This window comes from Mastigoproctus giganteus, chromosome 9 (assembly GCF_048544385.1).
Source record: "Mastigoproctus giganteus isolate SK-2022 chromosome 9, ASM4854438v1, whole genome shotgun sequence".
Taxonomy (NCBI): Eukaryota; Metazoa; Arthropoda; class Arachnida; order Uropygi; family Thelyphonidae; genus Mastigoproctus; species Mastigoproctus giganteus.
The window spans coordinates 202194290-202208153 of record NC_143583.1 but is presented as its reverse complement, the minus strand read 5'-3'; the positions used below and the strand labels follow the sequence as shown (position 1 = coordinate 202208153).

The 13864-nt window shown below is 38.9% G+C and overlaps 1 protein-coding gene across 1 annotated transcript in view; it reads right to left on the bottom strand.

The window, feature by feature from the left end:
• Positions 1-13864, bottom strand: part of LOC150081034 (uncharacterized) — a 152674-nt gene that overhangs the window by 121257 nt on the left and 17553 nt on the right. Inside the window, exon 2 of the mRNA XM_090380895.1 lies at positions 6400-7090. Coding sequence (XP_090237021.1) covers positions 6400-7090 — 691 coding nt within the window. The remainder of the gene's footprint in view (positions 1-6399; positions 7091-13864) is intronic.

Sequence of the window (13864 nt, the reverse complement as noted above, 5' to 3'; positions counted from 1 at the left end):
GCATATTCAATAACTAACATGTGAAATTTCATCCCTGTAGGTGATCACACACCAGAGGTGAAGCCCAGAATCTGAGGAAGGATGCTATGGTTGACAAAGTGGAGTATTGAGCAGTGATCAAGTTCCTGCATTTCATTTGCAAGGGCAAGAAAATTCAAGAAATTGATAAAGAAATGAAAGCTGTGTATGGGCAGAATTTTCCATCCTATAACACTGTAAAAAAGTGGAAACGGGAGTTCCATTGGGGTCGTACACGTGTCTATGATGAGCTAAGAGAAGGAAAGCCATCAATATCCACAGACAGTGAGACAGGTGCAGAGGTTGAGCAGCTGGTGCTGAGTGACAGACAAATAAAACGTGACAATTCATTTCATCGCAAATGCAGTGGGAATTAGTTATGGGTCTGCCCACAGCATTTTACATGACCATCTACACATGTCTAAGGTCTCTGCACAATGGGTTCCAAGATTTCTGATGCCTTTGCAGAAGCAATGTCGAATGCAATGTTCTAGCCAACTGTTGGATCTGTGCTACTGCAGAACTCACCCAATTCTCCTGACCTTGCACTGACAGACTTCTTGTTTCGAGAAATGAAGAAACCACTGCGTGGATGCCGCTTTGATTCGTCTCAGAAAGTCATCAATGAAGTGGAATTGTGGTTTCAGGCAAAAAGTGGAGACTTCTCTGATCAAGGCATTAAACAATGAATCCATATATGAGAGAAATGTGTTACTATACAGGGAAAGTACATAGAAAAGGATTAAAGTTCCTGTGAAGTTTCACCGTATCCATCACCATTTTTTCACCATCTGTGTCTCCTGATAACTTTTTGATACCCCTTGTAGATTATCCTGCATCACTTCCTTAACTAGTGACTCCATTATTTTCTCTGGAACAGAAGTTAGACTAACAGGTCTCTAATTACTGGTGTCACCCTTTGATCCCTCTTTGTGAATTGGAAATACATTTGCACATCTCTAGTCCATGGGGACCTCCCCTGAGTCCAAGGAAGCTTTCATAATTATGGCTACGGGTTTGCATACTACCTTTACTGCTTCCTTTGATATAATTGGATAAATCCCATCCACCCCGGGTGCCTTTCTTATGTTCAATTTCAACAATTTCTCCTCCACTTTACTCTGAGATATTACAAAATCATTTAGCTCCCTGCCAGAGTTTGATAAGCTTCTGGCCTCCACTTCCCTACAGACCTCCTCAAATATAAATGTAGATGCAAAATACTCATTCAATTTGTCAGCTACCTCAGCAGGTTCATCAACAGTCGAACTGTCGCAAGGGGATCAATCTGATTTATCCCCTTCCTCCTAGAGTTTACATAAGTAAAGAAGTCTTTACTGTTTTTCTTTGCATTGTTTGCCAAAGATTTCTGGTAATCTGCCTTTGCTTCCCTAACATTCTTTGTCACTTGATTACAGACTATTTTATATCTACCATAGGCATCCGTGTCTCCTGATAATTTATATGCATCCCGTGCATTTTTCTTCTCTGCCACGAATCTCATTAGGTCATCTGACATCCCTTTAGGCCTAAATATTGAACAGTATTTCTTAGTTGGTATGAAAAGTCTAGTAGCGTTCAAGATTAATTACTTGAATTCTTCCCATTTAGACTTTGCTGTTGGTAACATCAACTGGTCCCACTGTATAAAATTTAAAAACTGTTTGAGGCCACTGTAGTCACCTTTACGAAAGCAAAAACCTTTCCCTTTACCCCTGATGGTAATTACATCTTTAAGTAAATCCCACATCAGTACACTGTGATCACTGCCACCTAGTGGTTTCTTTATCTGCTGATAAAGTTTAGTCATTCATTCTTCAGACTAGTCTAAATTAAGAAGTAAGGTTCCCCAAGGATTACTTCTGGAACCATTGCTGTTTCTGATTTTTGTAAATGACACTGACACCAAAGCAGTGCTCCTTCAAGATGACTTAGCATTAGTAGAGGCATATGATACAAGGAAGCATGCTTAGCAGCCATAGGAAGCAGCATCAGCCAAAAAATATATATATAATAAATAACTTTCCATTTCATCCATCCATTTGCTCCAAATGTTTGTCTAGTTCTTCCTTGAATTTATTTAAGCTATCAACTTCCTCAATGACAAATGGAAGTTTGTTCCAGCAATCAACTGCCCGCTGGCTAAAGGCAAATTTCTGTACATCTGTTCTGCAATTGTCTTCTCTCAATTTGAATTGATGCCCCCCTCAGGTGCATAATCTGAGTAAGTATGCAAAAAATAATGGAAAGCCTTCAAGAGGCTTCAAGGATGGTCAGAAAAGTGGAAGACAATGTCTAAAGCAGTAAAATGCAAGTTGTTACACTTGATGAACTGTAATCCCCAAAATAACTTATACACTAGGTGGAGTTGAATTAAAAAAAGTAGAGGAAGAAAAGGATTTGGGAGTTATGATATGGGTGTACATTTTTGTATATCACTGACAAAAACCTGATGACAGCTCATGAGGTTTTGTCAGAAACTTTGCTAGCAGGGATAAGGAGGTGATTATCCCTTTGTACAGGGTGGTCACTGAAAGACTGAATGATATAAAACAAAAAATAACTTTTAAAAACACGTTTTTTTAATTTTTTATTATTTTATCTGGAAATATAATTAATGGATTTTTTTTAGTGTTATGTGTGAAAAACAACATCCCTCAAATGACCACCATTTTCCTGCTCACAAATACAGGCTCTTTCCACAGCATTTTCCATGACCGTACGCAAGGTTTCAGGTCGTAAATGTCGGATTTCGGCTCAATTGTTCTCCTTAAGTTCTTGAATTGTTCGAGGTTTATTTATGTAAACTCGTTATTTCAAGTAGCCCCACAAAAAGAAGTCTGCAGCCATCAAATCAGGTGAACGTGGAGGTCAAACAAATTCAACATTTTTTGAAATTATTTGTTCACCGAAAATTTCTCGCAGGAGGTCCATCGTTGCCCTGACAGGGTGCGCAGTAGCTCCATCCTGTTGGAACCATACCTCCTGATTATCTTCGACCGCTGGGCATAAAAAATTTTCAAGCATTGTCCTATACAATCCGTTGATTCTTTCTGGCTGACTTCCTCATTTTCAAAGAAATAGGGGCCGATAACTCTTTCAGCCATAACACCGCACCAAGCAGTGCATTTTTGGGAATGCAATTGATGCTGATGTGATTCCCTGGGATTCTCAGTACCCCAAAATCTGCAGTTTTGTTTGTTGAGGTACCCGTTTAAATGAAAATGGGCCTCATCACTCATCAAGTTGTTCAAAAAGTTGTTGTTATCTCTGGCTAGGTGTTGAAATCGAATGGCGTACTGCAGGCACTGCTGAGTATCTTGGGGTAGTAAAGCTTGGACCATTTGGATCTTGTATGGAAACATTTTTAAATCCAGTTTCGGAATCTTCTGAAGCGATGTTCTGGCGATGCCTAGTTGAGCAGAGCGACAATGGGTAGAGGCAGATGGATCCTCAAGGACACTCTGCTGTACAGCTTCCACTGCTGTGTCAGTGCACACAGTGAGCTTAGGACCTCTTCCCGGAAGATGGCCGACTGATCCAGTTCTTTCAAACCGGGCAATTAGGTTCCGAATCATGTTATCGCTAGGGGATACTCATACTTTAAAATGTTGCCGGTATTTTCTCTGAGTTTCAATTATTGATCTTTCACTGGAACAGAAAAACCCAATGAGTTTTACTCGTTGATGGACATCATACGTAGCCATTTTAATCTCCAAGGGATCCTCTATAACCTGTAAAAAAATAAAATAAAAAAGATTGAGAGTGAACAAATTATGACATTTTCAAACCCTTCAGCCTTTCAGTGGCCATCCTGTAGGCCATGGTTAGACTGCATCTTGAATACTGTATACATTCTGGAAGCCTCACTTTAGGAGGGATGAAGATTGCTGGTATAGGTGCAGAGAAAGGCAACCAGATTGGGAAGGGAACAAAACAGTGCTCTTATCAAGAAAGGCTTCAGTTTTGCAAATTGCAATGTCTGGAAACTTGGTAACTGCAGGGAGATCCAATTGAAGTGTTTACAGCTTGAATGGATTGAGTAAGCTAAATATTGTTGGTGTTCTTCCTCTTGCTGAGACTACACATGCGAGGGTATAAATTCAGATTGAAGAAGGATAGTTGCAGGATAGATGTACAGATATTTTCCTTCAGCCAGCAGGTGGCTGATTGTTGTAACAGGCTTCCGTCTGTTGTTGTGGAATGGGTGGTTTGAATAAACTCGAGGAAGAACTAAACAAATTTTGAGGGTTTGGATGGGTGACATGTTTTTTTTTCATTTTTTTGGCTGGTGATTTCTAAGCTTGCATTCTTGCATCATTTGCCACCATGAATACTAATAACACTCCCACTTATAGTGCTGATCCCCTCCCCTTTAGCACTCTTTTCATCTGTTTTCATGATCAAACCAGTGATGCTAGGGGTTCATACTTATAGTGCTGTTCTGGGACAGATCCTTCGAAAACACTATAAAAAGAGTTTACTGTAATAAATTTTTTAAAAAATTCTTATGAGTAGCATGCTTTATATTTTATAATGATAATTTGTTGAAAATGTTATCAAAAATGTTAAATAATGAAAAAGAAATTTTTCTTTTCTTTTTTTTTTTTGATATGATACACACTTAGCTGGAAATAAACTCTTTCAGGAAGCAGCATGTTCCTTGTCTCTGATATCCACACAATGTCTGCATCTGATGACTTGACCAGCACTTTAAATTCATAAAATTTATTTAAAATGCTCCTAGCAGCAGTGTACGTGCACACGTTCTTACTCTTAGTTACCCTAACATAGCCCATGCATTCATTTGTTCCATGATGACCCACAGCAAAGTCTGAAGTCCCAGACACCTTACTTTCCAGGCTGCTGCATGTACCAATAGTAGCAATGCAAGAATCACTTCCACCTCTGCCTGCAGCTCTAGTTAAGCTATTATTCTGTGCATCCTCCAAGCTAGCGGTTTTCCAACCCACCAATTACTGCCTCGACAGCAAATATTCTTGCACCCTTTCTATTTAAGTGTATCCCATTCCTGTAGAAGCAGTCTTTCCTGTCAACAAGCACAGATCACACTGAGAAAAATTCTATCCCAACTTTTCCTCAACATTGCCCTGTACTTGTTAAGTAAATCAGCATATTTCCTACTTTTACTGTAGATCTCCTACTCTTAATGTGTCCAACTCTTATTGTGTACCTCATGGTACAAGTTTTAAATACTTTTGTAACCTACATACATTATAAACAAACATATAATATCACATTTGCCTCAAAATGGAATGGAAAAATAATATTTTTTCTTCTACCATTGATTGACAGGGAGAAATTATAACAAAATCTGGAGGCTGAACATTGCAAGCTTAGATATAAAGACTCTCGGGCAAACCCAGGGATATGGCATCTCCACTGTTTAGAAGAAAAGCAATGGCAATAGTGAAAGAGAAAACAAAGTTATTTGATATGGAGAAACAATAATATTGATATGATGATTATAAGTCAGCGTCTCTTTGGAAAGAAATAACACAGAGCTGAGTTTTAGAAAATATGAGAATTACCTCAAGTTCAGTATTCAAAGAACTGGTGACAGATATTCAAGAAGTAACTATTTGTGCAGAGAAGAATTTATCAAACTGTAAAATGAAACTTGTGTACCATCACCAGCAAAACTATGGATAGGATTTCCAGTCAGTGGATAGAGGAGGAAAAGAGTGTGCGAAAGAACAGATCATTAGGAACTCAAGTATTAGCTGAGAGGTAAGATTATTATTATTATTAGTAGTAGTATTATTAGCTATATGGTGCAAGGAAGCCTGAGGTTATGCTGCACCAGCAAAAAAAAAAAAATTCCCGAGTTACCCTGAGAGAGAGAGAGTCAAAATTAGAAGGAAATCACCAAGAAAGAGAAAATTATGATATCCAGATCAGGACCCTGGGTGTGACAAGCCCATACTCACCAGATGTGAGCCACTGGGATTAGAGAGTCATCACACAAAATGGGCAGTCAGAGAGGAAACTGGTTGTCCAATTCGCAAAAACAGAAGGAAGAGCATAAGATGGAAGCTTGTATAGAAGATATTTAGGCCAAACATATTTGAAAGTCTTTGATGAGAGCACTTCAGTTTCTCCAAGTTTTTCCATGGAAGTTTTCAAAAAATGAGTAACATTAACCAAAATATCATCAGTGGAGTGACACAGAAATGACAATACAGTTGGCTGACAAATAATTAACATTAATTAATGCAGATTCATTCTGGAGAATGAATGTGTTTATATAAAAGAAGTCACATAAAAAGAACATGTTTATCTAAAAAGTAAAAAAAAAAAAAAAAAAAAAAAACATTTTAAAGCAGAGTTAAAATACTTTTAAAGATAAAAATGACTTACAAGGTGCTGTGTTCACAATCACATAATGTTTCTTTTTTGGCTTTTTGGCTAAAGTGCTTTTTGTGCTGGAAATGTTCTGTGATGATGTTGCCTTATTAAGTTTTTGTCTTTTTGATCTTCGACTAATTTTTGAAAATTGTTTCTTTATACCAACTTGAAGAGACCCACTATTTATTATTTCATTCCTCTGTATATCAGAACTACTAATAACACTTTCTTGAACACTTGAATTTTTTAAAATATTTTTACATATAACAGGTTCTCTTTTAACTCTTACAAATGGCTTCTTAAAAAGTTCAAATGGTGTTTCTTTCTCTTTGGAAGAGGCTTTGACAGAAAAATAAGGTTCAGATTTATGGTCAGCAGAGTCTTCTATGTTGCTTGTGGATTTCTGTGCCCCAGTTTCATCTGATGAACATTCAATACCTTGTTGATTTGCTAATGTGGAAACAGGTTTCACTAGAACTTTATCAGTACATTCATTACCAGCTGATGAATTGTCATGTCCATGTGTTTCTTCAGTAAGAAAAGATAATCTTGATGATGCAGTTGGAGAAAGAGGAACTTTATTCTGGATATTACCACTAGAACTGGAAGCACTAAACTGATTACTAGAATCTTCAGTTACTAATTTTTGTGTAGCTTTGGTTCCACTTTTCTTTCCACTTCCCAAGGAGCTGGCTTTACATTCCTAATAAAAGTGAAATTAATTCTGAAAAATATTAATTAAAGATTGCATACAGAGTTTTAAAATAGCACAAAGTCAAAACCAGCCTGTCGGTGAGCATATTATCTATTAAACCTTATAAATGATATTGATGATGGTATATCAAGCTTAATGTCCAAGTTTGCAGACGATACGAAGGTTGGCAGGGTTGTCAAGGACACTATTGACACTATGCTACTGCAACATGATCTGGAAAGGTTGAGCAGATGGGCTGAGAGGTGGCAAATGAAGTTTAACATTGACAAATGTAAAGTACTACATATGGGAAACAGCAACCCTAGAGCAACGTATCAACTCTGTGGTACTACACCGACAGTGGTAGAGAATGAAAGGGACCTGGGGGTGGTTGTGCAGGCAGATATGAAGTTTTCTGAGCAGTGCAAATGGGCTGCAAGAGTAGCTCATGGTGTATTGTCGATGATATATAGGAATTTTTCTAGCAGGGATAAGGAGGTGATTATTCCCTTGTATAAGGCAATGGTCAGGCCACACCTAGAGTACTGTATACAGGTCTGAAGGCCTCATTTCAAGAAGGATGTAGAGATGCTGGAACGAGTAAAGAGAAGGGCAACAAGATTAGTGAATGGAACAAGGGGGTGCTCTTATGAAGAAAGGCTTAAGTTTTGCAAATTACAGTGTCTGGGGACTAGGCACCAGCGAGGTGATCTGATAGAGGTGTATAAAGTTTTGAATGGTTTGAGCATGCTCAATGCTGATGGGATTCTTCCTCTTGCTCAGAATAATCACCTGAGAGGGCATAAATTAAAATTGAGAAAAGACAGATGTAGGATAGACGTGAGGAAATTTGCCTTTAGCCAGCGGGTGGTTGGTTGGAACAGACTTCCATCCCTTGTCGTGGAAGTTGATAGCCTAAATAAGTTTAAGGCTCAGCTGGACAGGTATTTCGAACGAACGGAGGGGTGAATTGGAAGTGGTTATTTTTTATTTATTTATTTATGTATTTATTTTATTTTTTTTTTTGGCTGATTCTGCATAAGCTTGCTTTCTTGCATCAAATGCCTCTACTAATGCTAATGCTAAAGGATATTCTTACCAAGGAAGACTGAGGTTCTACAGTCTTTGGAACTAGACCTTTGAGGCAACCAAATTGAAACATATAAGGCTTTAAATGGGCTAAGTTAACTGAACGCTGATGGCATTGTAATCCTTTCTGAGAGGAAGTATATAAGGAAACACAAGTTTAAACTTGAAAAGGATGGTTACAGAACAGATGTGTGAGCAGAAATTTGCATTCAACTAAACAGTAATTGATTGCTAGAATAAACTTCCACCTAGTGTTGTGAAGGTGGGTATAGTGTGAATAAGTTTAGGAAAGGTTTGGACAAATTATTGGAAGCAAATGAAGTGGGTTTTTTTTAATGACTCGTGTAGTATAAGCCTTTCTTCCTTGTTGCATCATATTGCCAATATTAGCACTTAACACATTGCCTTGTATAAAGGATTTCCCCCTTTTTTCCCTGACTGAATTCCATGAGTGTTTTAGCTGCCTGTCTGCACCACTCAGAGAACTATATAAGACTGTGTACAGTTACCTCCAGGTCTTTTTCATTCTTCTCTATCTTGTGCATGGTATTACTCAAATGGTATGTTATTCTACGATTACTCTTATCCAAATGCAATGCCTTGCATTTATCAATGCTAGAATGCCCTTATGACCATTATTAACCATCCTCCCACCTCTGTATCATCAGCAAACTCTGATATTAAATGTCATCAACAATATCATTAATGAATACCCAAAACAGTAATGGAACAAACCATGATATATTAAACTAAAACATTATTTTTGCTACACTTCTCCAATTAGTACAGTAGTAATTCACATGGAACAGTATCAAAAGCTTTACTAAATTCTAAGAATATGATGCCAAATTATTTTATGCATCCAGTTCCGTTGTGACTACCTCACAGTAGCTAGTCAGACTGGTCAGGTAGGAACTCCCCTTCACAAATCTATTTGCTATGATTGATGTAGAATTGTGTTCCTGTCAAGACGACATTGCATTACTTCTTCAGCCACTGAATCCATTATTTACTCTGATACAGAAGTCAATCTTACAGGTCTGTGATGGTACATTGCATCAACAAGAACTAAATAAATAATTTCCAAGGGCATGAATTCAGGTATTCTATAGTAACATGCCACTTTGGTAACACCAAACCCACTACGTGTACGTACAAGATAATCCACCACTTTATTAGGTATAACAACGAGTAGGTCTCTCTTTAACATTCACAAAAGAATGGATTCATCGTGATATTAGCATTAGTAGAGGCATTTGATGCAAGAAAGCAAGCTTATGCAGCATCAGCCAAAAAAAAAACCCACTTCCACTTCACCCCTCTGTTCGTTCAAAATACCTGTCCAGCTGAGCCTTAAACTTATTTAGGCTATCAACCTCCACTACAAGGGATGGAAGTCTGTTCCACCAACCAACCACCCGCTGGCTAAAGGCAAATTTCCGCACGTATATCCTACATCTGTCTTTCCTCAATTTGAATGTATGCCCTCTCAGGTGATTATTCTGAGCTAGAGGAAGAATCCTATCAGCATTGAGCATGCTCAAACCATTCAAGACTTTATACACCTCTATCAGATCACCTCGCTGGTGCCTAGTCTCCAGACAATGTAATTTGCAAAACTTAAGCCTTTCTTCGTAAGAGCACCCCTTTGTTCCATTCACTAATCTTGTTGCCCTTCTATGTACTTGTTCCAGCATCTCTACATCCTTCTTGAAATGAGGGCCTCCAGACCTGTATACAGTACTCTAGATGTGGCCTGACCATTGCCTTATACAAGGGAATAATCACCTCCTTATCCCTGCTGGAAAAATTCCTGTATATCATTGACAATACTCCATGAGCTACTCTTGCAGCCCGTCTGCACTGCTCAGAGAACTTCATATCTGCCTGCACAACCACCCCCAAGTCCCTTTCATTCTCTACCACTGTCAGTGTAGTACCACAGAGTTGATACGTTGCTCTGGGGTTGCTGTTTCCCATGTGTAGTACTTTACATTTGTCAATGTTAAACTTCATTTGCCACCTCTCAGCCCATCTGCTCAACCTTTCCAGATCCTGTTGCAGCAGCATAGTGTCAGTAGTGTCCTTGACAACCCTGCCAACCTTTGTATCGTCTGCAAACTTGGACATTAAGCTTGATACACCACCATCAATATCATTTATAAATACAGAAAACAATAATGGACCCAACACTGAGCCCTGAGGGACTCCACTAATAACATTAGTCCACAATGAGCAGTTTCCATTGATTACCACTCTCTGTCTTCTCCCCCTCAACCACCCCTTTATCCATAGCAGCAATTGCCTCCAATGTCACACTGCTCCAATTTGTGTAGCAGTCTTCCATGTGCAACAGTACCAAAAGCCTTTCTAAGATCCAAGTATATAATATCAAAGCTATTCCCTGCATCCAGTTCTTTTGTGACTGCATCATAATTCCAATCAAATTGGTCAGACAATACTTCCCTTTAACAAAACCATGCTGTGTCCGAGCTATAACTGAAGTCTTGTCTAAATGATCCTGCAGTGCTTCTTTAACCAGTGCCTCCATTAATTTTCCTGGAACAGAAGTTAAGCTCACAGGTCTATAATTACTTGTGTCAGCCTTTGATCCTCCTTTGTGAATTGGGGTCACATTTGCACATTTCCAGTCTATGGGTACCTCCCCTAAGTCCAAGGAAGCTCTCATAATTATGGCTAAGGGTTTGCTTACTTCCTTTGCTGCCTCCTTTAATATAACTGGATAGATCCCATCCACCCTGGGTGCCTTTCTTGTGTTTATCTTCAACAGTTTCTCCTCCACTTTACTCCCAGTTATTTCAAGATTCTGTAGCTTACTGCTAGAGTTGAATACACCTCTGGCATTCCCCTCGCTGAATAACTCCTCGTGTGTGAATGTCGATGCAAAATATTCATTTAGTTTGTTAGCTACCTGAGCAGGATCATCAACAGTTGACCCATCAATATCAAGTGGACCAATCTGATTCATCCCCTTCCTTCTAGAGTTTACATAAGTAAAGAACTCTTTGCTGTTTTTCTTTGCATCCCTTGCCAAGGATTTCTCGTAATCTGCCTTCGCCTGCCTAACCTCCTTTGTAACTTGGTTGCATATCAACTTGTATCTATCATAGGCTTCTGTGTCATGTGTTAATTTGTAAGTATCCCATGCATTTTTCTTCTCTGCCATATGCCTCATTAGTTCATCTGACATCCATTTTGGCCTAAACCTTGAACAATATTTCTTAGTTGGTATGTAAAGCCTAGTAGCTTCCAAGATTAATTCTTTGAATGCTTCCCATTTTGAATTTGCTGTTGGTAACATCATCAGTTGGTCCCACTGTATAGAATTTAAATATTGTCTTAGTCCATCGTAGTCGCCTTTACGGAAGCAATAACCCTTCCCTTTACCCCTAATGGTAGTTACCTCTTTGAGTAAATCCCACTTCAGCACACTGTGATCAATGCCACCTAGTGGTTCATTTATCTGCAGATTCTTGATGGGGCATGCTAGAGGCATGCTGATACACATTAACAACTGTTTCTCACATTAGTTGTAAATTGGATGGTTGTGGTTCTCTACTCCAAAGTGTTCATTCCACAAGTGTCAAATGGATTTAGATCTGGTGACTGGGAAGGCCACACAGAAGGCTGAATTCATTCTCACATACCTGAAACTAGTTCTGTAGAATTCTGTATATATATAATATCTGATCACGAGAAATCTTTGGCAAAGGACGCAAAGAAAAACAGCAAAGAGCTCTTTACTTATGTAAACTGTAGAAGGAAGGTGATGACACAGATTGGTCCACTTAACATAGATGGCTTGACTATTGATGATCATGCTCAAGTGGCTGATAAACTGAATGAGTATTTTGCATCTACATTCACACATGAGAAGAATGCCAGAAGTTTATCAAAATCTAACAGGAAGCTAAGTGATTTTGTAAATAACTGAGAGCAAAGTGGAGGAGAAATACTTGAAGTTAAACATAAAAAAGGCACCTGGGGTGGGACAGGATCTATCCAGTTATATTAAAGGAGGCAGCAAAGGAAGTAAGCAAACCCTTAGTCATAATTATGAGAGCATCCCAAGAATCACGAGAGGTCTCCATGGACTGGAGATGTGCAAATGTATCCCAAAGTCACTAAGGGTATTCAAAGAATGACAAATAATTATAGACCTGCTAGTTTAACTTCTATTCCAGGGAAAATAATGGAGTCACTGCTTAAAGAGGTGATAAAGGATCACCTAGACAAGACGCAGTAACAGCTAAGACACAGCATGGGTTTGTTAAGGGGAAGTCTTGTCTGACCAATTTGATTGGGTACTACAATGTCGTCACAAAGAAACTGGATGCAAAAAATAATTTTAATATCATATACTTGGATTTCAAGAAAGCTTTTGATACTGTTGCACATAGAAGACCGTTGTACAAATTGGAGCAGTATAGCATTAAGGGCAAGTTACTGCAATGGATAAAGGGATGGTTGAGTGGGAGATGGCAGATAGTGGTAATAAAGGGAAACTGCTATATGTGGACTAATGTTATTAGCAGAGTCCCCAAAGGTTCGGTGCTGCGCCCATTGTTGTTTTGTGTATTTATCAACGATATTGATGAAGATCTATCAGGCTTAATGTCCAAGTTTGCAGATGACACAAAGGTTGGCGGGGTTGTTAACGACAGTATGCTACTGCAACAGGATCTAGAAAAGTTGGGCAGATGTGCTGAGAAGTGGCAACTGAAGTTTAACATTTAGAAATGCAAAGTAATCCATATGGGTAGCAGTAACCCAAGAGAAATATACCAACTTTTTCATTCTCCACCTACACTCAAGGAGGTGGAGAATGAAAAAGACCTGGGGGTAATTGTGCAGTCAGATATGATGTTCTCTGAGCAGTGCAGACGGGCTGCCAGAGAAGGTCATGGAGTTTTGTCAATGATATATAGGAATTTTGCTAGCAGAGACAAGGAGGTGATTATCCCTTTGTATAAGGCAATGGTCAGGCCACACCCTGAGTGTTGTATACAGGTCAGGATACCTCATTTTAGGAAGGATGATGAGTTGCTAGAATGAATACAGAGAAGGGCAATAAGATTGGTGAGAGGAACAAAGGGATGCATTAGGAAGAAAGGCTTAAATTCTGTAAATTGCAGTGCCTGGAGAAGAGGAACCTACAAGGTGATCTGATTGGGGGTGTATTCAGCTTTCTCAGCCCTTGAATGGGTTGAGAAAGCTGAATGCTGCTGGGATTCCTTCTCTTGCTCAGATTAAGAACCTGAGGGGGCACAGATTCAAATTGAGGAAAGATAGACAGTGTAGAATAGATGTGTGGAAGTTTGCCTTTAGCCAGTGGACAGTTGATTGGTGGAACAGACTTCCATCTTTTGTTGTGGAAGTTGATAGCCCAAATACATTTAAGGCTGAGCTGGACAGGCATTGGAACAAATGGAAGGGTGAAATGGGAGGGGTTTTTTTTTTTTTGGTTGATGCTGCATAAGTTTGCTTTCTTGCATCGTATGCCTCTACTAATGCTAATGCTAATAATCATACCTTACCAGTGTATGGTATGATTATTAGCATGCCCACATTCAAAGTCATTTAAATCTTTCATCTTGCCCATTCTCACAATGAAGTGAACACATACAACATCCCTACATATCTGCCCACTTGTTTTTTTATCACATGGTGCAA